The sequence below is a fragment of the Dipodomys merriami genome, unplaced genomic scaffold (assembly GCF_024711535.1).
Source record: "Dipodomys merriami isolate MVZ:Mamm:240054 unplaced genomic scaffold, mDipMer1.0.p SCAF_13, whole genome shotgun sequence".
In the NCBI taxonomy this organism is placed as follows: Eukaryota; Metazoa; Chordata; class Mammalia; order Rodentia; family Heteromyidae; genus Dipodomys; species Dipodomys merriami.
In genome coordinates this window covers 16550288-16571228 of record NW_027202604.1, presented here as the reverse complement: position 1 = coordinate 16571228, position 20941 = coordinate 16550288, and the positions used below count along the sequence as shown (strand labels likewise).

Genomic DNA, 20941 nt, shown 5'->3' with positions numbered 1-20941 from the left:
CTCAATACGCATGCGCCAATAGATCGCCACCAGCTCCAGGAAGTGACGGCGGCGAGAGATACACGTCAGCGAAGCCGGCCAATCCCCTGTATGCGCAGGCGCAGGCCCTGGCAGCACCGGAAGCGCAGGGGGGTGGGGCGGCGTCGACGCGAATCTGTCCGCGTTGGAACGGGCGGGCCTCTGCTCGAGTCCCGAGGCCGCCGTGTGACGTGGCACAGCAGGCTCTTAACGCCTGGGCTGGGGCCGCCGCGCCAGTCGCCGAGCAGGTCCTTGCCCCGCTAACTCCGCTCCGGGATCTTCGTTCTCGACGCGCCGGCCTGCGAGCGGTCCAGCCTCTGGCTTTCTCCGCAGCTCTTTCTCTCCCCTTCCGCTCCTTTTACCGTGAGCGTGAAAGGAGAAGGCCCTCGGCCGCCCGGACCCCTTCTTGTGCCCATCGCCAAGTGCCACCACCGCCATGGGCCTCACCATCTCCTCCCTCTTCTCCCGCCTGTTCGGCAAGAAACAGATGCGCATTCTGATGGGTGAGTGAGGGGCTGGGGTGCGGAGGAGGGCGCGGGGGGCGGGGGGACCCCTGTTTTTGTCCTCCGCCGGCCGCGGTGGGGGAGGGGCCGAGGCTCCTGGAGGGGGAACAATGGGGGCGCGGGGTGGGCGACCGCCCCGTCGGCCGCCCGAGCGCCGGGCAGGGCTTCCTTTCTCCGCGCGTGGCTTTCCCTCCCTGACCCGAGTGAAGGCCGGGGAACCTGGGGTGGAGGTGGAAGGCCGGCGAGCCGGCGAGGCCCCCGTGAGGGTGCGAGCCTCAGCCCGAGTGTGGGCGGCGGTCGGAGGGAGGCTGGCGACGCGAGCCCCCCCCCCCCCCCCCCCCCCGGTGTACGCTCCGTGCCCTCCACGTCGGTATGTGAGCTCGGGGCCGTGGCCAGCAGCGGCCGCCCGGACAGGAAGTGGCCAGGCCTGTGTCGTGGCGAGGCAGCACCCGAGCTGTGCGGACTCCGGAGTCCTCGAGTGCTCCTTCTGCTGAACTGCCTCGCTGTGCGTTTGTCTTCATTGTTTTCACTTTTGTTATTTACGAGCTCGTCCCGTGAAGACGTGATCACGTCTACGTTGCTTTTAGCCGTTTTCAAGAACTCTGAAATACGTTGGACCGATGCAAGGTTTTTGTGCATTTGGCCGAAAGTTTCATTTAAAAACTTTGAGAAAACGAGTGTTTTACAAACCGAGAATTTTCAGCACCTGAACCGAACAATTTCAGGGTAGCATGATCAAATAATAACTAGAGTTGTTTAATCTTTCCAAAAGTAGAACGGTTTAAAAAAACTGTTTTCAAGGCCCCCTCATCTTTTTGCCAGCTCAGGCGAAGTCGCTTCTTTTTTTTTTTTTTAAATTTTTTGAAGTCACCTCTTTAATGCTGTATTCTGTTCCTCACCGCTGAGCTGCATGGATCTGAAAAAAGAACCGCTCTTAACTTTCACCATTGAAACTTGTGTATTAGCTTGTTTTCTAGAGAATGAGGATAAAAGGGTTTATTTTTGGACTTAACTATCGTCAAAAGGAAGCTTCCATAATATTTCACAGTATAAGAAGAGCATGATTATACACATTTGGGTCTTGTTACATTTCATGATTCATGCACAACATTCATGACGATTCAAAATGTTTTATCTCTCAAAGTTTTCTCCGATTTCTGCTGTAAAGATGACAGTTATTTTGGGCAGGCAGTCCTGTTATTTAAGCTTTAAGCAGCTAAAAATTTGCAGTCTGAAAAAGGACGTTAAGTCAATGGGAGGACTTTGGACTGTGAAAAATGAATTTCCAACAAGTTTCTTAGAGTTTAAACAGTACATGATTGTGTTCCTCAAGAAACGTATATGAATCTTTTAAGATTTATTGTAAATGAATGGTTATTGTCATAGTCTCTTGTGATTGGCTAAAATCGTTAAGGGGGATGAAAGCGAAGCTGTGTGTGTGTGTGTGTGTGTGTGTGTGTGTGTGTGTGTGTGTGTGTGTGTGTGTGTGTGTGTGTGTGTGTGTGTGTGTGTGTGTGTGTGATGCTATAAACATCTTCCTGTATTTACTATGTGAGGGAAACTTCGTTAAGGGGGATGAAAGCGAAGCTGCGTGTGTGTGTGTGTGATGCTATAAACATCTTCCTATATTTACTATGTGAGGGAAACTTCCCTGTCCTTCCTTAACAATGGTTGGGAAAAAAATGGATGAGGACAAATACATAGCTTTCTCCATTTGTGTAAAAATAGAAGTTGTGCTTGTTCATTTTAAGTCAGATATTTTATTACTTGGATTTGCTGTTCTTATTTATCACTTTAATTCAAAGTAGTCACTTTTCCTTGATTAAATGCACTCTAGTTACAAAACTCACTTCTTTGCTAACCTTCAGGAAGTGTAAACCTCATGGTGTGTGTGTGCATGTACAGGGAAAAGTGATTTTGAAGTTTGGTAATTATTAAATTTTTAAAAATGTGGCCTTATCAAAGACAGCATAAATTATAGATGAATGTCTGCCCCATTCAAGTATTGGAGCTACAATCCATTCATGATTCTTTCACAAAGATAAGTCAGAATTGCCCCAGATTTCCTCTATGAGAAGGACAGAATGACTTCATTCCTTCTGATTGATATAGGTAAGTGCTCCATCTCTGAGCTACAGTACTAGTCCAGAATAATCTTCCCACCCCCACATTTCATGAGTGTGCCTCTGTTTTCTTCTAAAACTAAGACAAAAATCTATTCTTTGTCTTCTTTAATAAATAGATTTTTTTTTCAGACTTTAGGGTTTCTTTCTTTTTCTTTTTTTGGTCCTGGGGATTGACCCTAAGAATATTTCCAGTGCCAAGTACATACACTTCTGATGTTTTACCTCTGGCCTTTTAACTATTTTAAAGTGTATTAATTAAGAGGTAGCATTAGCGAATATATCTGGTTTGCTAAAATGGAGAAATAAATTTAGTTCCTGCACTAGCTTCTTTCCTAAAGTAATTAAAAAAGGTAGTGTTACATGTGACTGATAGTTAATCATAATTAGGAAAAAATTAAAAATTAAAAATCTTTTCAATGATTAATCAACAGAAATTATGTAATTATGTAGAAAGGGAAATTACTCATGTGAATGATGCTGAGTTTAAATTCAAGGACAACCAGTTTTCACCTTAAGAGTTCTCATGTAGCCCTTTAGAAAACAATAGCTGTTCTGATTATCTTAAATGAGGTCCATGTCTGAGTCTGAGATAAGATATACTTTTGGCAAGTGAATTCTTAAATTCTGCTTTGTGAAACTACTAATAAGTTTTGCGGAAGAGTTACAAATGATACCCTCTTGCCTGTAAAGCTGAACAGTGTTGCTTTCTGAAAATTAGTTGATACCAGTGAACCTCTGTATTGTCCTTATTGCTATGGTTTTGGGACTGGAGAGGTTCAAGAAGAAACTGCTATTTGCCAACTTTAAAAATGCCAATATTTTAAGGGTAATTTCAAGCTTAACTGGTTTTATTTTTTCCCTTAGTATATATTTTGTAGATCCATTTATTAACTAGTTTTCGTCTTGATTCTAAAAGGACCTTTTGTGAAATATAGATGTGAAAAGAATAAAGTAATAATGACTTGCATTATACTATTTCACTATTTTGTCCTATTGTCAACTTTTTAGTAGTTTTTCCTCTAGAATTGTAGTTGTGATAATAGTATGGTATTCTAAACTTCAAGCATGTTTTCATACCATTTTATTGAAAAGATAATTGCCAGACTTTTTTTTTTCTTAAATAGTCCTTTGATTAGTTACATGAATATAGAAAATAATGAAAAAGACACAATAATCAAGTTTGTGTCACTAGAAACTGAGAGATCTAGCCATACTTAGATGGATCCTCTTGAATTCCTACAAGATAGCCTGTCAGAGACATTGATAGTTTGCTGCAAATTAACTCACTGGTAAAAGTAGAAATGTTCCTAAACTGTTGGATAAAAGCAAAACCTAAACTCATTACTTTATGTAAACCTGTTAACTTCAGTTTCATTTTGGGTGTTCAAACGTCTGAGGAATTATATTAAGATAAGTATGGCCTGCAGAAAAAAATGTAAAATGTTTTATGGGAATTTGATCAGTGATATACAGAGAAGCCACACTTTATTTTTGTTGGTCATGGGGCTTGAACTCTGGGCCTGGGCACTGTCCCTCAGCTCTTCAGCTCAAGGTGAGCTCTCTTACCACTTGAGCCACAGAACCACTTCTGGTTTTCTTGTGGTTAATTGGAGGTAAGAGTCCTATGGCCTTTCCTGCCCCATGCTTGCTTCAAACTGCAATCCTCAGATCTCAGCCTCCTGAGTAGCTAGGATTACGGGTGTGAGCCACTGGCACCCGGCTATTTTATTTTATATTTTGTTGATTGTGGGGCTTGAATTCCTGGTCTGGTGTTGTCCTTGAGCTCTTCAGCTCAAGGTGAGCACTCTACCTCTTGAGCCACAGTGCCACTTCCTGTTTTTTGGTAGTTAATTGGAGATAAGTGTCTTATGGGCTGGCTTTGAACCAGGATCGTCAGATCTCAGCCTCATGACTAGCTAGGAGCCACCAGCACCTGGCTCTAGAAGCCACATTTTAAGAGGCCGAATTGGGAATCTTTATTTAAATTCTGGCATCTGCAAGATAAAGATCTGCAAGATAGTGTAGAAATACTACTTGAGAGGCATCAAATTTAGGATTGTTTTGTTTCAGTTAAGAAACTGAAAAACTTAGGGCTGGGAATGTGGCTTAGTGGTAGAGTGCTTGCCTAGTATGCCTGAAGCCCTGGATTCAATTCCTCAGTACCACATAAACAGAAAAAGCTCAAGTGGTAGAATGCTATCCTTGAGCAAAAGAAGCTTAGGGACAGTGCCCTGGCCCTGAGCTGAAGCTCCAAGATTGGTTTAAAAAAAAAACAACAACCAAAAAACCCTGAAAAACTTAGTTTACATACCATCAAGTGTACCCTAAATGTACTATATACATACACATATGTATATTATGTATATATTTACAAAGTTACATGACAATCACCACTGTTTTCTAGAATATTTACAACTTTGTCAAGAAGAAGTCTTATAACTCTTTAGCAGTTACCTTTAGCAAGTAATCTACTTGGTTCTGTGGGTTTGTCTATTCTGGACATTTTATTTAATATATAGTTTAATATGTGAATTTTTACTTGGTATAATGTTTTCTAAATTCTATTTTATGGGGGATAATAATTCCATTTTATGGATAATAGCACATTTGTTTATTCAGTCACCAGTTGATGGAGATTGTGTTTTTTTTTTTTTTCTACTTTTTGGATCTCATGAATAATCCCATGGTGAACATTTGTGAACAAGGTTTTGTGTGAGCATGTGTTTTTAATTGTACTGAGAAAATAAATACTTAGGAATGGAATGAATGGGTCTTATGGCATTTTGTTTAACATTTTGAGGATCTAACAAGCTATTCTCCAATGTGGCTGTAATGTTTTACATTGTTTTACATTAGCTACTGGTTGGTGCCTGGCTGAAATTAAGAAAATATGTTTTCAGGTTGTTTTAGAAAAATTGAATGCTGAAGGAACTTTAAGGGATATAGCTCAGTGGGAGAGTACTTGCCTACTATGGGTGAACTTTACAGTTCCACCTCCAGCACTGAAAAACAAAGGAAAATCTGTCATTTTACTCATCTGAAAACAATTTTTTTTTCCAGATTTTTTTTTTTTCCTTTTTCAAGGTTGAGGTAATTGCATTTGGTTCTTCACTTTCTGCACTGCATTAGTTTGGTAGACATGCTCTTTACACTTTTGCAAAGATGATTCATTCAGGTGGTTTTGCTTAGAGTATAGACCTACTTAAGGAAAACAGGTAGTGATTCCAATATGTCTGAAGACATTGGCTTGTTTGTTCAGTAGGAGGGAAGAACACACTGGACTGTACAGATTAGTCTTATCTGGGCTGGTTGAGAATTGGTATGGTCTTTCATTGTAGAAAGAAATCTCATTGCCAAACATTGCAACATTAAGGAAATACATGCTTAAGAAATGACTATAAAGAGGCACAAAATTGTTAGACCAACTGTTTTAAACAGTGAGTTTTAAGTGATGGTGGTTATATAGATAGCTTTTTGGTAGTAATTAATTGGAGATAAGAAAGACTCTTAGAGACTTTCCAGCCTAGACTGGCATGGAACCTTGAGCCTCAGATCTCAGAGGCTACTCAGTCTCTTGAGTAGCTAGTATTACAGGTAAGAGCCAGTGCCACCTAGCAGAGATAGCTTTTATGTGGCCGTGAGACATTGAATCTTGGTCTTGTAGTTTTAATTCATAAAATAATTTGTTGATGCTTAAAAGGGATTTCTGGTTATATTATTTGTAAATGCTTCCTTTAAAAAATGAAAAATCTGTAGAGGTAGCTCAGTGGTAGAGCTCTTGTCTAGTGCATATGCTCTAAAGCAATGCAGAAAAAAAAGTAAGACAGAGACCCTAAAGCAGTAATTTTCAGAAAGATGCTTTACAAAATGTAACCAGCCCAATATTTTGATAAAGAAATGCACTTGGATTTTTTGTAAATGAAAGAAATACATATCTAATTGGTAAAATTCTTTCAATAGAGTATTGAACTATTAGGATGCATCCAAAGGCTGATATTTAGCTCAGTTCTGTTCAAGCAGGAATAGAATTTATTTAAAGAAAATATGGATTACTGACATTCTTTTCTGTCATGTAGTTATGTAAGCATGATTTGTCTTGGATTTCTTCCATGCTTTGTCAGTATTTTTGGATTTATGTTGTTTTTAACTGGTGGTATGATGTTTTGATCATCTACAATGAGGACTGGTGCCATCTGAAAACCTGACTCAAGTGAGTTTGTTTTGTTTTCCTAATTAGCATCTCACTTTGCATTCTGACTTGGTTTACTTAAAAATTTGATCAGAATCAACATAGGTTTTTATACTCTGAGGAGATGTAGCCCTGTAGAATGAAAGATGTGATTTTTCTTTTGCCCTAATCACCTTTTCTTTTCGGTATTTCTCTGAACATCTTAACAGTGATTTATTTTGATATATAGCAAAGTTAGAGAGAAATGGAAGAGACAAATGTTTCTTGTTCCCATGGGAATTAAAAGACTCCTGCCTTTTTTTTTTTCTGCCTGTTGTGGGGCTTAAACAGTGGGACTAGGTTGCTCAAATATAGTGTTCTCCCCCTTGAGCCATAGCTCCATGTCTGGCTTTTTAAATGATTAATTGGATAAGAGTCTCATGGACTTTCCTGCCCATACTGGCTTTGAACCACAATCCTTATTAGATCTTAGCCTACTGAATAGTTAGAATTGCCAGGTAGGAGCCTCCGGTGTTTGGTGACTCCTGAATTTTTAAATTATTTTTTTGCTGATACTCAGACTTGAATTCAAAGCCTTGCACTTTCGTGATTTTTTTTTTTTTTTTTTTTTTTTGGCGGTCGTGGGGCTTGAACTTTGAGCCTGGGCGCTGTCCCTGAGTTCTTCAGCTCAACCACTAGAGTTCTTCACTCTACCACTTGAGCCACAGTGCCACTGAGTTTTCTGGTGGTTAATTGGAGATAAGAGTCTCATGGACTTTACTGCCTGGGCTGGCTTTGAACTGTGATCCTCAGGTCTCAGCCTTTTGAGTAGCTAGGATTACAGGTGTGAGCCACCAGGCGCCTGGCTTCAAAGCCCTTTTAATTGTTTTTTTCTGTTCACACTTATCACTCTACCACTTGAGCCATGCCTATCATCCTGCATTTTGTTTTTGTTGGTTATTAGAGATAATCTCTTTAGACTTTTATCTCCCCAGTCTGCTTTTGAACCTTGGTCCTTAAAGTCTTAGCTTTCTAAGAGGTTAGTATTACAGATGTGAGCTGCCAGTACCCACCCAGCTTCATTTTTTTCCTGTATTTTTGCTAGATATCATACTCCGAAGTATATTTGTCTATTTTTTTCAAATTATGTTTTTTGATTTTTTTTCCTGTGGCGGTGTTGGGGAATCAAACCCAGGATGTTATAACTGCTTTCTTTGCTTTCCCTTTTTCTCTTCTTTTAAAAAATTATTTTATTATCCTTAAGTAGTTGTGTAGGTTCCTTGGTTGCCATTAAACAAAGCAGTTTATGAAAACAGTGCATCTTGATCAATGTCTCTCCTTCCTTTTTCTTTTTTAGGAGTATTGATCATTGAACCCAGGGCCTCATGCTAGCTAGGAAAGTGCTCTACCACTGGGTGCTCTACACCCAGTTTTTCTTATGCTCATGAATGAGGGCTTTGGAGTAGACTAGTGCTTATAATAGTGTTTTGGAAAGAATAGTCCTGTATCTTCATATAAAGAAGTAAGAGGGAACAGGGCTTGATTGAAATCACAGGAATAATAACAGGTTGCTGGTGGCTCATGCCTGTAATCTTAGCAACTCAGGAGGCTGAGGTCTAAGGATCGCAGTTCAAAGCCAGCCCAGGCAGAAAAGTCAGTGAGACTCTTATCTCCAATAAACTGCACAGAAAAAGCTGGAAGTGGAACTAAGGTTCCAGTGATTGAGTGCTAGACTTGAGCAAAAGAAACTCAGGGACAGCGCTCATGCCCCAAGTTTATGCTCCAGGACTGGCAGGAAAAAAAAAAGACAAAAAGTTTAAGTTATGTACTGCGCATTGCGCACTGTCAGGTCTGAGGGCCTTTTCTGTTTTTACTAAAAGGAGTGCCAACCTTTACCTTTCATACAGTACCTCCAGAGAGATCTTAAAGCCACCCTTCATAGGATATAAAGTAGAAAAGACTGCTACATTGGTGAAGGAGTCTGACTTTCTTGCAGCTTTCTGTTCTCATTTGTACTGATAAACTTACTTGCATAGGAATGTAAACTAGATAAGTGTTCTCAGTTCCTTTTAAAGCTTGTTAGCATTGCTTTCATGTATTAAGTCATACTTTTTTTTTTTTTTTTTTGGGTCCAGTTGTGGGGCCTGAACTCTGGGCCTGGGCGCTGTCCCTCTCAGCTCTTCAGCTCAAGGCTAGCCCTCTACCACTTGAGCCACAGCGCCACTTCCGGCTTTTTTTTCTTTTTGCTTATGTGGTGCTGAGGAATCGAACCCAGGGCCTCATGCGTGCAAGGCAAGTGCTCTACCCCTGAGCCACCTTCCCAGCCCTTAAGTCATACTTTTAAGAGGGTGTCTGCTTAAGTCAATTCTCAGTTGAAGGAGGCTGAGATCTAAGGATCACCATTTGAAGACAACCAGAACACTAAAGTCTGTGACACTTATTTCCAGTTAACCAGCAGAAAACCAGAAGTGAAAGTGTGGCTCAAGTGGTAGAGTGCCAGCCTTGAGTGAAAATGCTAAGCAAGAAATTGAAAGGCTTTGAGTTCAAGCCACAGTACCAACAAAACAAAACTCAGTTGAAAACTAAAAAAAACTAAAACTAAAACTAAAACTCAGTGATAAAACTAAATGTAAGCAGTTAAATGTGATATCCTTTAAAAAGTGATTAATTCAATGAAGCTGTTACACCATTTATGAAGGACCTAGCATTCTGTAGATTATACAGTCATATTAAAAGTACTTAATTTGTTATTCACTATGGCTGTAATAAAGAACCTGCCCTGCTCTAATCTTTTTTTTTGCTCCAGAAATAAGTACATTTCTTCCTAATACTTCTCTGCTTCAAATAAGTTACTTTAAAAATTAAGACATTTAAAATGGAGAAGAATATGGTAGGATCATTTTTACAAAACATCAACTAGACTTGTGTTTCTACTTCTCTACAGATGATGTTAAATGGCTTTAGGTAGGGGAAGAGTATTTTTTTTAATTTACTATCATTGTAACATGCATAAGGCATAGTTACATTTTTCCTTTAGCATCAAGACCATTTACTCAGTTGGCTATGTACATAAAAGGAAGATTAGCACTGGAGGCGTGGCTCAAGTGGTAAGGCACTTGCCTCACAAATGCAAGACACTGAATTCAAACCTCATACTGTTACAGATAATGACTGAATAAATATATAAATAAATGGAGAATTAAGTGTAGGATTCATTTGCTTTAGTGTTCTCTGATTCACTTTCTGTTGTGTTAAGATTAGTGGTATTTCATAGACTTAGTACAACTTGAGATGGGAGCGATCTTGGCTATTTAACCTAATCCTTTGTTTTTGTGGCCATTTTTTCCTCAGGTCTAGGGGTGAGGCCCTTTGGCTGAGATCAAGTATATAGTGTGTATCTAACATGAGCAAGGACCTGGGAGCTTGTAATACTTACATGTACTGCACATATACACATTAATTGAATAAACAAGGCACTGAACTAATTTGTGGCAACACTAGAGATTAGAGCCTGAATCTTTTCCTTCTCCACTAGTATATGTTGTTTAGATCTAGAAAGAAAAATGGAAAAGCCTTCATGTAGGAAGTATTTCCGTGGGGAATCAGAAATGAAAGAATTTCATTTTAACTTGTATTCGTGCTGCAGGCAGACAACTTTTAGTTTAAAACTATCAATTACTGCAAAATTTTTTCCTGTGTAAACTTTGGTCCAAATTTTAAATCTCTATAATATCTTCTTCTAGTTGGATTGGATGCTGCTGGTAAAACGACCATTCTGTATAAACTGAAGTTAGGAGAGATAGTCACCACCATTCCTACCATTGGTAAGAAATTTACAGCCTTTATAAATAAATATAATAAAAATAGATGTTAATAAAAATTGACAGTTTGAATTATTGTTAAGCTTGTTCATTATCTTAGTAAACCTTAAAAAGAAACTGTTCTAGGAAAATAATAAAAAGGTTTATTTTCACAATGAATTATTATGCACAATGGTCATTTTTATTTTTATTTTTTTGTTTTCCTTTAGGTTTTAATGTAGAAACAGTAGAATATAAGAACATTTGTTTCACAGTATGGGATGTTGGTGGTCAAGATAAAATTAGGCCTCTCTGGAGGCATTACTTCCAGAATACCCAGGTAAGGAGTGGTAATACAGCTTTTTATAATTTTCCTTTATGGATTTTATTCTTCGTTTCATATTAATATTTAGCATTGACTTGGATGTTAATGTTTATTATATGAGCTCTCATTTTTTCACTGCTCCCCTATATTATTTAGTGCATTATCACTAAACAGTTGAATAGTCATCCTTGTAAGATTTTGGAAGATGAAGTGTGATGGGTACTAAAAGAATTAATTAGGTGGTACTGGGTTTGTTGGCCCATGCCTAGAATCTCTGGACTAGGAATACTAAGGCTTTTGGATGATATGTTCCAGGCTAGTGTTTTCCTAGTGTTAAGACTTAGTTTTAAAAAAAGAAAGAATTGGGCACATCTGTTATACCTGTAGCCCCACCTACTCAGGAGGTAGATATTTTGGAAGGATCATGGTTTAAAGCTTAGCCGGTAAAAAGTAATGTAGAAAGTAAGATGTATGTAACTTTCTGACTATAGACATTTGCAATGTATTTAAAATAGTGATAGACCTTGATTTAGCCTAGTTAAATTTATTTTATTTGAAAATACATTAAGGTGAATTTCTGTATGGTTGTAAGATATTATCTAGTATATAGAATAGGGGTATAAAACAGACCTTAGTGATCCTGCAGATTTGGCGCCCTCTAGTTAGGCTGTATATTAGAACTACATGGGGAACTTCAAAAATCCCATACCCCCAAGCATAGCCAAAGACCATGTGAATCAGAAACTCTGGGCATGTAAAGTCAAATACCATAGTGTTTCTCACACTTCAGTGTGTATATGTATGACTTGGGCATTTATTAAAAATAGAGCTTGATTCAGTTGGGCATGGCTAAGGCCTGAGAGTCTGTACTCCAGCAAGTTCTCTGATGGAGCTGATACCGGGATCTTACAATAGCAACCCTATTATTGTTAGGCTTTGGGGAGGCCTCTCTTGTATTGTGGGCTGTTTTGTTTTACATCATCCTCATCCATTGTTACCAGATACCAATAGCTGTTATTCCCAACCTACTTGTTTGGGCAAAATTACTTCCTGTTGAGAACAATTGTTGGTCAACTGTTTCTGAGGAAACTGAAGCTTGTAATGAATTTGGGAAAGGCGTGTTTTTTCTGGGTTACCTGGCCTCAATTCTGGTGTCTTTTTCTACCACACCAGAGATTACTTGTCAGTTTTTGTTTACTATTAAAGTCAGCAGCTTACTAAACTCTTGATGTATTTGAGGTTTTCAATGTTCTACTTGTTCTCCAGTACTTCAGATTTTGAGTATAATAGAAGTACATTTGTCACCAGGTGACAGTGAATACACTAGTTGAATGTCTGGTTAAAGTTAAATATATTTAAAATGAGAATGTTTATGTCCATTAACATTGCTTCATTAGAAAAGAGATTTTGATATATGAGTTTCTACTAAAAAAATCTTTATTATGAAAATAGAGACTAGTGCAAAAAATTCCTCAGTTATTATGGGTAGGCAGTATCTAACCAATACTCTTATCTCTAATATGCCCACCTTTCTGGATTATAAACAAAAGCACAAAACAATTTGTTAAGTGTTTAATAGTAGGTCTTAGGTATGAAAAATGCTATTTAATAAATTTCTTTAGTATAAAAATAAATTTTAATAAAATATGTTAATCTTTAATCTGTTGTTGGTTTTCTGGTTGAGAGTTTTACACTGTTCCATTTGAAAGATTTTCAGAAAAGACTTAATTCACCTACTGTCTCCTTGTTCCATCTCTTGTAGTTGAGCATTCTAATATTTGTTAATATTGTTAAAGTTGCTACTTTTTGTTAAGAATTTTTTTATTTGATCAAGTGAACCTTGAGATACTTTGCTTAGGAAAATCACTTGGTTTTTCTGATTACAGAACTGGCAGCAACATTCTGAAGTAAGGCTGGTTTTCTTCCATAATAATATATATGAAACTATTGGTGTTCATAAAGCCCTGTAGTTGTTTTTACACTTTGTATCTTTTCCTGAATGAATTACATAGTTCATGATACTTTAGGATAGCTTGTTGATTTTTTTCTTTTGTCTTCACTTAGTAGCTGTTTTGCTACTTAAATTTATCTATACTTAAATACAGTAGAGATAAGAAAAGGGAAAAATTATCATTCTTAGTATAATGGAGAAAAGTAATGAATGAGATTTGTTTTTTTTTTTTTTTTTAGATTTGAAACACTTAAAATCACACAGTGCTCAAATCAGTTTTAAATAATCGTCATTTTGACTTTAAAGAGACGTTTTCTACCCAATGCCTTTCTTTGATACTATATACCATTAGTATATTTCATATTTATTGTGTCCTTTAATTTTAACTTATAATTTATTGAAAAAACTTTTCCTTAGGGTCTTATTTTTGTGGTAGACAGCAATGATCGTGAAAGAATTCAGGAAGGAGCAGATGTGTTGCAAAAAATGGTAAGTATATATTTTAAACTTATTATTTTCAAGATGTGTTTTTCTAAGCTAGGTACCAGTGGCTCATACTTGAAATCCTTAGCTATTTTGGAGGATGATTTAGGGGAGGAGCCTAGTTCCAGCCCAGCCCATGCAAAAAAGTTTGAGACCACTTCGCAACCAGTAGTAGCGCGATATATTGGCTCAAGCCTATCATCTTGCCTTATGAGAAATGGGCATAGGAGGATCTTGGCCAAGAATGTTCCTGGGCAGGGGCTGGGAAGGTGGCTCAGTGGTAGAGCACTTGCCTTGTATGCTCGAGGCCCTGAGTTCAATTCCTCAGCACCACATAAGAAAAAAGCCAGAAGTGGCACTGTGGCTCAAGTGGTAGAGTGCTAGCCTTGAGCTGAAGAGCTGAGGGACAGTGCCCAGGCCCAGAGTTCAGGCCCCACGAACCGACCCCCCCCCCAAAAAAAAAAAAAAAAAAAAAGAATGTTCCTGGGCAGAAGTGATATTCTGTTTCAAAAATAATCTGCAAAAAAAGGCTGGAGGTGTGGCTCAATGGTTGTGCACCCTGTTAGCAAGCATGTGGCTTGCTAACTCCAGTATATCAAAAGAGGAAAAAACGATTGTTTTTCTCAATAATAATGGTGGAGGATAGTAGTTGATAAATATTTTCAGGGGAAGAAGCTATTTCATTCATGGATTTTTTTTTTTTCTTTTTTTTTTGCCAGTCCTGGGGCTTGAGCTCAGTGCCTGGGCACTGTCTCAGAGCTTCTTTTGCTTAAAGCTATTACTCTACTAGTTGAGCTACAATGCCAATTTGCCTTTTCTGTTTATGTGGTACTGAGGAATTGAACCCAGTTCTTCATGCATGCTAGGGAAGCACTCTTCTGCTAACCCATATTCCCAGTCCAATATTCATGGGTTCTTAAGAATGTACATAAGAAGCCCCACGACTGACAAAAAAAAGAATGTACATAAGTCTTCTATTTATTTAATTGGTGTCAGAGCTGGAGCTTGATAAACATATGATTTACCACTCATATCTGCTTAGCAACACATCAGCCTCTTTAATATAGAGCTTTTAAAAGACATTATACAGAGTAAGTCCAGAATAAACCAATCCCGTCTTTTTAGACTGTTCCCCGAGTAATTTTGTTATGTATCTCTGATTAAGGTAGTCTGATATAGTCTAGTCCCTTATTTATATTTTACAAATAGAATGTTTTTTTTGTTTTTGTTTTTTTTTTGCCAGTCATGGTGCCTGAACTCTGGGCCTGGGCGCTGTCTCTCAGCTCTTCAGCTCAAGGCTAGTGCTCTACCACTTGAGCCACAGCACCACTTCCAGCTTTTTTTTTTCTGCTTATGTGGTGTTGAGGAATCGAACCCAGGGCCTCATGCATGCAAGGCAAGCACTCTACCACTGAGCCACCTTCCCAGCCCACAAATAGAAAATTTATAGTATTTTTTTACCTGGTAATCCTAGTTCAAAGATGGTTCCCAAGGCCTAGGGTTCAATTTTCTTAATGCTGTGCTTATAATCACTTAGAACGTGTTTTGTAATAGCAAATAATTCTGTCAGAAAGTAGTGATGATTTCATCAACTGTGGCACTTTAGCCTTGTCATATTGAATTACCATTTTTTATGTATTCATATTCTTTTTTTTTTTTTTGTTGGTGGTGGGGCCTGAACTCTGGGCCTGGGCACTGTCCCTCAGCTCTTTAGCTCAAAGCTAGTGCTCTACCACTTAAGCCACAGTGCCACTTCCGTGTTTTTCTGCTTATGTGGTGCTGAGGAATCGAACCCAGGGCCTTATGCATGCTAGGCTAGCACTCTACCACTGAGCCACCTTCCCAGCCCTGTATTCATATTCTTAAAACTTTTGAAGTAGTGATAGCCTGGTGCTGATGGTTCATGCCTATAATCCTGGCTACTCAGAAGGCTGAGATCTGAGAATCAAGGTTCAAAGCCAGCCCAGGCCAGAAAGTCTGTGAGACTCTTATCTCCATTTAACCACCAGAAAACTGGAAGTGGAGCTTTGGCTCAAAGTGGTAGAACACTACCTTGAGCAAAAGCTCAAGGTCAGTGCCCAGGCCCAGATTTCAAGCTCCATGACTGACCAAATAAAAATGTTTTTTTGAAGTGAAAAAGTGGTTTAGGAAACTATGGTTTCAAAGTTGTGGCCATGAAACGTTTGCTAACATGAAATCACACTACTTATTCATTGTTTCTATGACTAGAGGCACACAAAAAAATTTTGCTATTGTGTGTGTTACCAAGTCACTGGTAGTTTTGCCCATTGAGTAAAGTATTGCCAACTCCTATTTTTTTGTATTTTGAGATATTCAAAATTATACCATAAATATCACTCATTGAAAATGTGCAGTTCATTAGTTTTTAGTAAACAAAAGTTTTATAGTCATCACCACAATTTAATATTAAAATTTTCATTCCCCCCCCCCAAAATCTTGGAACTATTAGCAGTCATTCCTCCATTCTACACACCACTGACCTTTAACCTAGTACTTGTCTCACTAAAATAATTTAATCTTGATTTTATAGGAATGCAATCAGAATATGCAATCTTTTGTGACTAGCATTTTTTTCTTATAACCTTTCAAAGTTCATCTATGTTGGATCATGTATCAGTTATTCCTTCCAGCTTTTATCTAATGGACTGTATCTATTGGACTGAATTACTAATGTCTTAGTAACTTTAGTATTTATCTCATTATGAAGTCCAGCTGACTGGAATGGATGAAAGTCCAGAAAGCAATAATTTAAATACTTTGGATACTAACCATCATAAAATCAGACCTAAAACACTTTATTCCAATTTGTATTGGACCTGACGTTGGAGGAAGGACAAATGAGTAAAGTATCTCAATGGGGGGCAGGAAAATTAGCTTGAAAATATAGTTTTGCCGTTGGGTAAAGTGTAATCCTTACACTAGCAGGAGAAATGGTATTTTGAGGCTGTTCCTGTCTCAAGAAATTAAAAAGCAAAATATAAACACCAACCAAGAGACAGTTTTGCTTTTCTTGAAGGCATCTTATTAATTGCTCTGAATTTTAAAACTGAAGGATATGAGCATTTAAGTTGTAAAAAAGGACATGAAATTTACTTACAAAATTTTGTTTGATGGGCTGGGAAGGTGGCTCAGTAGTAGAGCGCTTGCCTTGCATGCATGAGGCCCTGGGTTCGATTCTTCAGCACCACATAAGCAGGGGGAAAAAAAGCCAGAAGTGGCACTGTGGCTCAGGTGGTAGAGCGCTAGCCTTGAGCTGAAGAGCTGAGGGACAGCACCCAGGCCCAGAGTTCAGGCCCCACTGGACCCCCCCAAAAATTTTTTTTTTGGTTGATGTTTATTTAATGTTAAATAATAGGAAGAGAGTGTTTTAAGTAGTTAGTTACTGTCAATTTGGTATTTGCTAATATTTTAACCTTTTATTTCTAGCTTTTGGAAGATGAGCTGCAAGATGCAGTCCTGCTGCTTTTTGCCAACAAACAGGATTTACCAAATGCTATGGCCATCAGTGAAATGACAGATAAATTAGGTCTTCAGTCTCTTCGTAACAGAACAGTAAGTATTAAAGGTTGATACTAACCTGTTAGAATTATTTGTGTAATTTTTTAAACTAATAATCAGTTTAAACATAATTAATTTTAATAAATAATGAGTATATCATTTATAAAAAGATATGGTAATAAATATTTTCTCTTGCTTACACAAAAATCAGTCCTTTCAGGATTTACTTCAAAGCTTATTAAACAGTGTTAAGTTTTGCTTTAAATTGATTCCTTCTTTTGATATGTACTTTTAAGGATCCAAAGGGGTATGTGTGTTTATGTATATTATATATGTACAATGCATCTTTTTAAAAATTATATTTTTATTATTGTTAAGTAGTTGTACAAAGGAATTACCATTCAACAAATCAGTTTATAAGTACATTGTATCTTGAATGATGTCACCCCTTTTATCATTATCATCATCCTCATCCCTCCTAACCTAATCCTTCCCCTCAGTTTTCTTAATTTCATAGGATATGCATTGAATATTATGACTGCATTCTCTCTCTTCATCTACAGCCCTCCCTGGACCTCCCACCTATATTTTATTGATTTTTGTCTTTTGTATTGTAAAGATGTGGGAAGCATGTAAAAATTACTGATACTTTTAATGTTAATTTTGTACCTTTTAAATAGCTTTATAGAAAGTATTGTGTAATTTTGTTTTCTGTGACAGGTTCAGTATTTAGCAGTTATATTCCAAATAATACCATTTAATACTGTTTGTTTGCTTGTTTTGATATGAAAAGCTGTGGAAGGATCTCTAAAGTTAATATTATGATTTGAAGGTATTTTGAATATAGAATTATAATAAATATTTTCTACATATATTTCAGTGATTGTAGAATTAGCAAAATATGGCAATTATTCATACATGAAGAAGGTATCAGAAGCCAATAATACTATGCTTTATAATAGTTTTGCATTAACTTGTCAACAAGCAAATACTATTTTGTATAGCCTACTGGAGATGTTCCAGGGTGATCTGAACAAGATAAACTATGGTTTTTCTCTTTTTAATTGATGCATATTATACAAAGGAGTTTCATTGTGTTATTTCCATTCATGCATATAATGTCCTTTGATCAAATTTACCCCCCCTTCCAATTACTGTTTGTTATCTTCCTCAGAACGTTTAAGAATAATTTTTAACAGGTTTTATTTTCATACATGGTATGAAGTACTTTGATCATATTCACTGTTTATTAAGTTTTCAATGTGAGCTTATGACTTTCCTTGCCTTCTTGGTTATTGGGATGTTAGGTGTTCAAATAATAATTAGCAGTATTATATATCTATTTAACAGCTTTGCAACATTAAGGTTTCTAATCTAAGGCAAAACAAAACTGGTTCTGGTGGCTCACACCTGTAATCCTAACTACTCAGAGGCTGAGATACGTGGATCAAGGTTTAAGCCAGTCTGGGCAGTAAAGTACACGTGACTCTTTGCTCTAATTAACCACCTCAAAGCTGGAAATGGAGTTGTGGCTAGAATGCTAGTCTTGCACAAAAAAACTAAGGGACAGGGGTTAGGAATGTGGCTTACTGGTAGATTGCTTGCCTAGCTTGCGTGAAGCCCTGGATTCGATTCCTCAGTACCATATACACAGAAAAAGTCCAAAGTGGTGCTGTGGCTCATGTGGTAGAGCACTAGCCTTGAGCATAGAGAGGCTCAGGGACAGTGCCCAGGCCCTGAATTCAAGTGCCAGGACTGGGAAAACAAAAGAAAACAAAAAGCTAAGGGACAGCACCTAGGTCCTGAGGTTAAGCCTCAGTACTAGTGCAAAAACAAGCAAACAACCCTGGCCAATTAAAAAAGAGAACTAAATTGCTTTTTTTTATTGCTTTTCTTTTTTTAAATAACTTTAAATTTCTTACTTCTTATACAGTTTACTTAGAGATAAGATTAATTGCCATGTAAAAAATATTACACTTTAGAATGTGAGAGCAAAGTTAGTGAAATTATCTGAAAAAGCAAAGTTAGTGAAATTATCTGAAAAGTTTAACCCTAAAATCCAGGCAAACCCTTCTGTTTCATAACCTTTCTGAAAAGTTCAGAACATCTTTTTGCTTTTTCTCAGGTGAAAATGTGGCTCAGTGATAAGATTGCTCGCCAGCATGTGTGAGCTTTTTGGTGCAATCTCCAGCACTGAGAAAGAAAAATAGACTTTTCCACTTAGTTTTATGGGGAACAAGAGGATTGTAAGAACCCAGGAGGGTAGCCAATTAGGGATTTCCCCTTGACTCTTCTTAGATTAAATGGTGGCAAGTTGACCAACTCAAATGAACAGGTGGATATACATTAAGGGGTTTGAATACATTGAGGGGTTTATGAGAACCAGCAGGTATTAGAAAATTGTCAAAGGGTTGATAATGTTGAGAACGTTGAGTGATCTTTAATTTTTTTGGGGGGGGTCCAGTCATGGGGCCTGAACTCTGGGCCTGGGCGCTGTCCCTCAGCTCTTCAGCTCAAAGTTAACGCTCTACCACTTGAGCCACAGTGCCACTTCCGGCTTTTTTCTTTTTGCTTAATGTGGTACTGAGGAGTCGAACCCAGGGCCTCAGGCATACAAGGCAAGCGCTCTATCACTGAGCCACCTTCCCAGCCCCATGTTGAGTGAGTTTTTTTTTTTTTTGGTCCGGTCATGGGGTCTGAACTCTGGGCCTCGGCGCTGTCCCTCAGTTCTTTAGCTCAAGGCTAGTGCTCTACCCCTTGACCCACAGTGCCACTTCCGGCTTTTTTCTTTTTGTTTATGTGGTGCTGAGGAATTGAACCCAGGGCCTCAGGCATTCAAGGCAAGAGCTGAGCCACCTACCCAGCCCCATGTTGAGTAATCTTTATAGTTACTGAGTCCACTAAATATAAAATCAGCTTTGTGAGATGTAATAAATTAGCTTATCTCTTCACATTTATTCAAGTGGCTTCATAGTTACTTTGGGCATTTATGGAGAAATATTTAAGTTTTTATCCAGGAAGTTTAAACTTGTGGTAATGTATTATCTTACTAACCAAGTATTTTCTTGTCCTTTTTTTCACAGTGGTATGTCCAAGCCACTTGTGCTACCCAAGGAACCGGTCTGTATGAGGGACTTGACTGGCTGTCAAATGAGCTTTCAAAACGTTAAATGAAACTGGATATCTAACCAAGGACATATTTGATAGAATTGGTCTAGGCTTGTTACAACAAAATTAGTTTGCATCTTGGTTATTAAACAGTATCTGAGACTGGTTTGGGCACACTATTACAGCCTTTAAAACTTGTTTTGTTGCCAATTATTGTCTACCAAGTATGGTATTGCTCTTCAGCAATATGCTTGGTTTTAAAAGAAATTCTCCTTGGGGAAAAAAATAGTATCTTTTTAATTTTACTTCCCTTATGCCTAAATGCCTGGACATAGCTAATGTGACACCTTTAAATTAAATCTGTTTTTTGAACCTACCACAAATAATGTTTTAAAGTTATCCCCTTGCTACTCTACCAGTATCTTTATCATTCCTAGGGCAGTCTGCTGATTTAAAAATGTAGCATTCCATTTGTATTTATTTCTATCCCTTGCCAAAAAAGGTTTTTTAATACTGCTTGTACCATCCAGGGAACTACTCCAAAACACTATTCAGTCTTGCACTGAGGAAGTTTTTTTCTCCCTATTATTGACTTCTGGCCTCTTGTCAGCCAAGCTTACTTTGATGTGGCTTGGATTTGATAGTTAATTCTGTGCTGGTTGCAAAGAGTTCATATTAGATGTTTTTTAACAGTCAGCAGATTGTCTTCCTTTATATTGTTATCTTTTTTATGTTGCATGTTGCTTTTGGTATCAGCCTGACTCTTTGCCCAGTATATGGTAGTTCTGCTGATGTTTTATTGTTTTTTGGTGAATATATCTTCATTAAGAGTTTTTGGAAATTTCATCAAACTCAATGAATAAATTTTCTTCATAACCCATTTGGAATTATTCCTAATAAAATGATAAAATACATCATTGTGTGTTCTTTTTGAGCTTTG

The 20941-nt window shown here is 37.9% G+C and overlaps 1 protein-coding gene and 1 pseudogene across 1 annotated transcript; one reads left to right on the top strand and one right to left on the bottom strand.

Annotated features, from left to right (window-relative positions):
* The first annotated feature begins 154 nt into the window (after nucleotides 1-154).
* Nucleotides 155-20915, top strand: Arf4 (ARF GTPase 4). Its single transcript, XM_070018743.1, has 6 exons — nucleotides 155-521; nucleotides 10559-10639; nucleotides 10846-10955; nucleotides 13309-13380; nucleotides 16822-16947; nucleotides 19977-20915. The coding sequence occupies exons 1-6, from the start codon at nucleotides 455-457 to the stop codon at nucleotides 20061-20063; spliced, it is 543 nt and encodes a 180-aa protein (XP_069874844.1). The 5' UTR covers nucleotides 155-454; the 3' UTR covers nucleotides 20064-20915.
* Nucleotides 8612-8725, bottom strand: LOC138824918 (U6atac minor spliceosomal RNA; annotated as a pseudogene).
* Nucleotides 20916-20941: the final 26 nt, after the last annotated feature.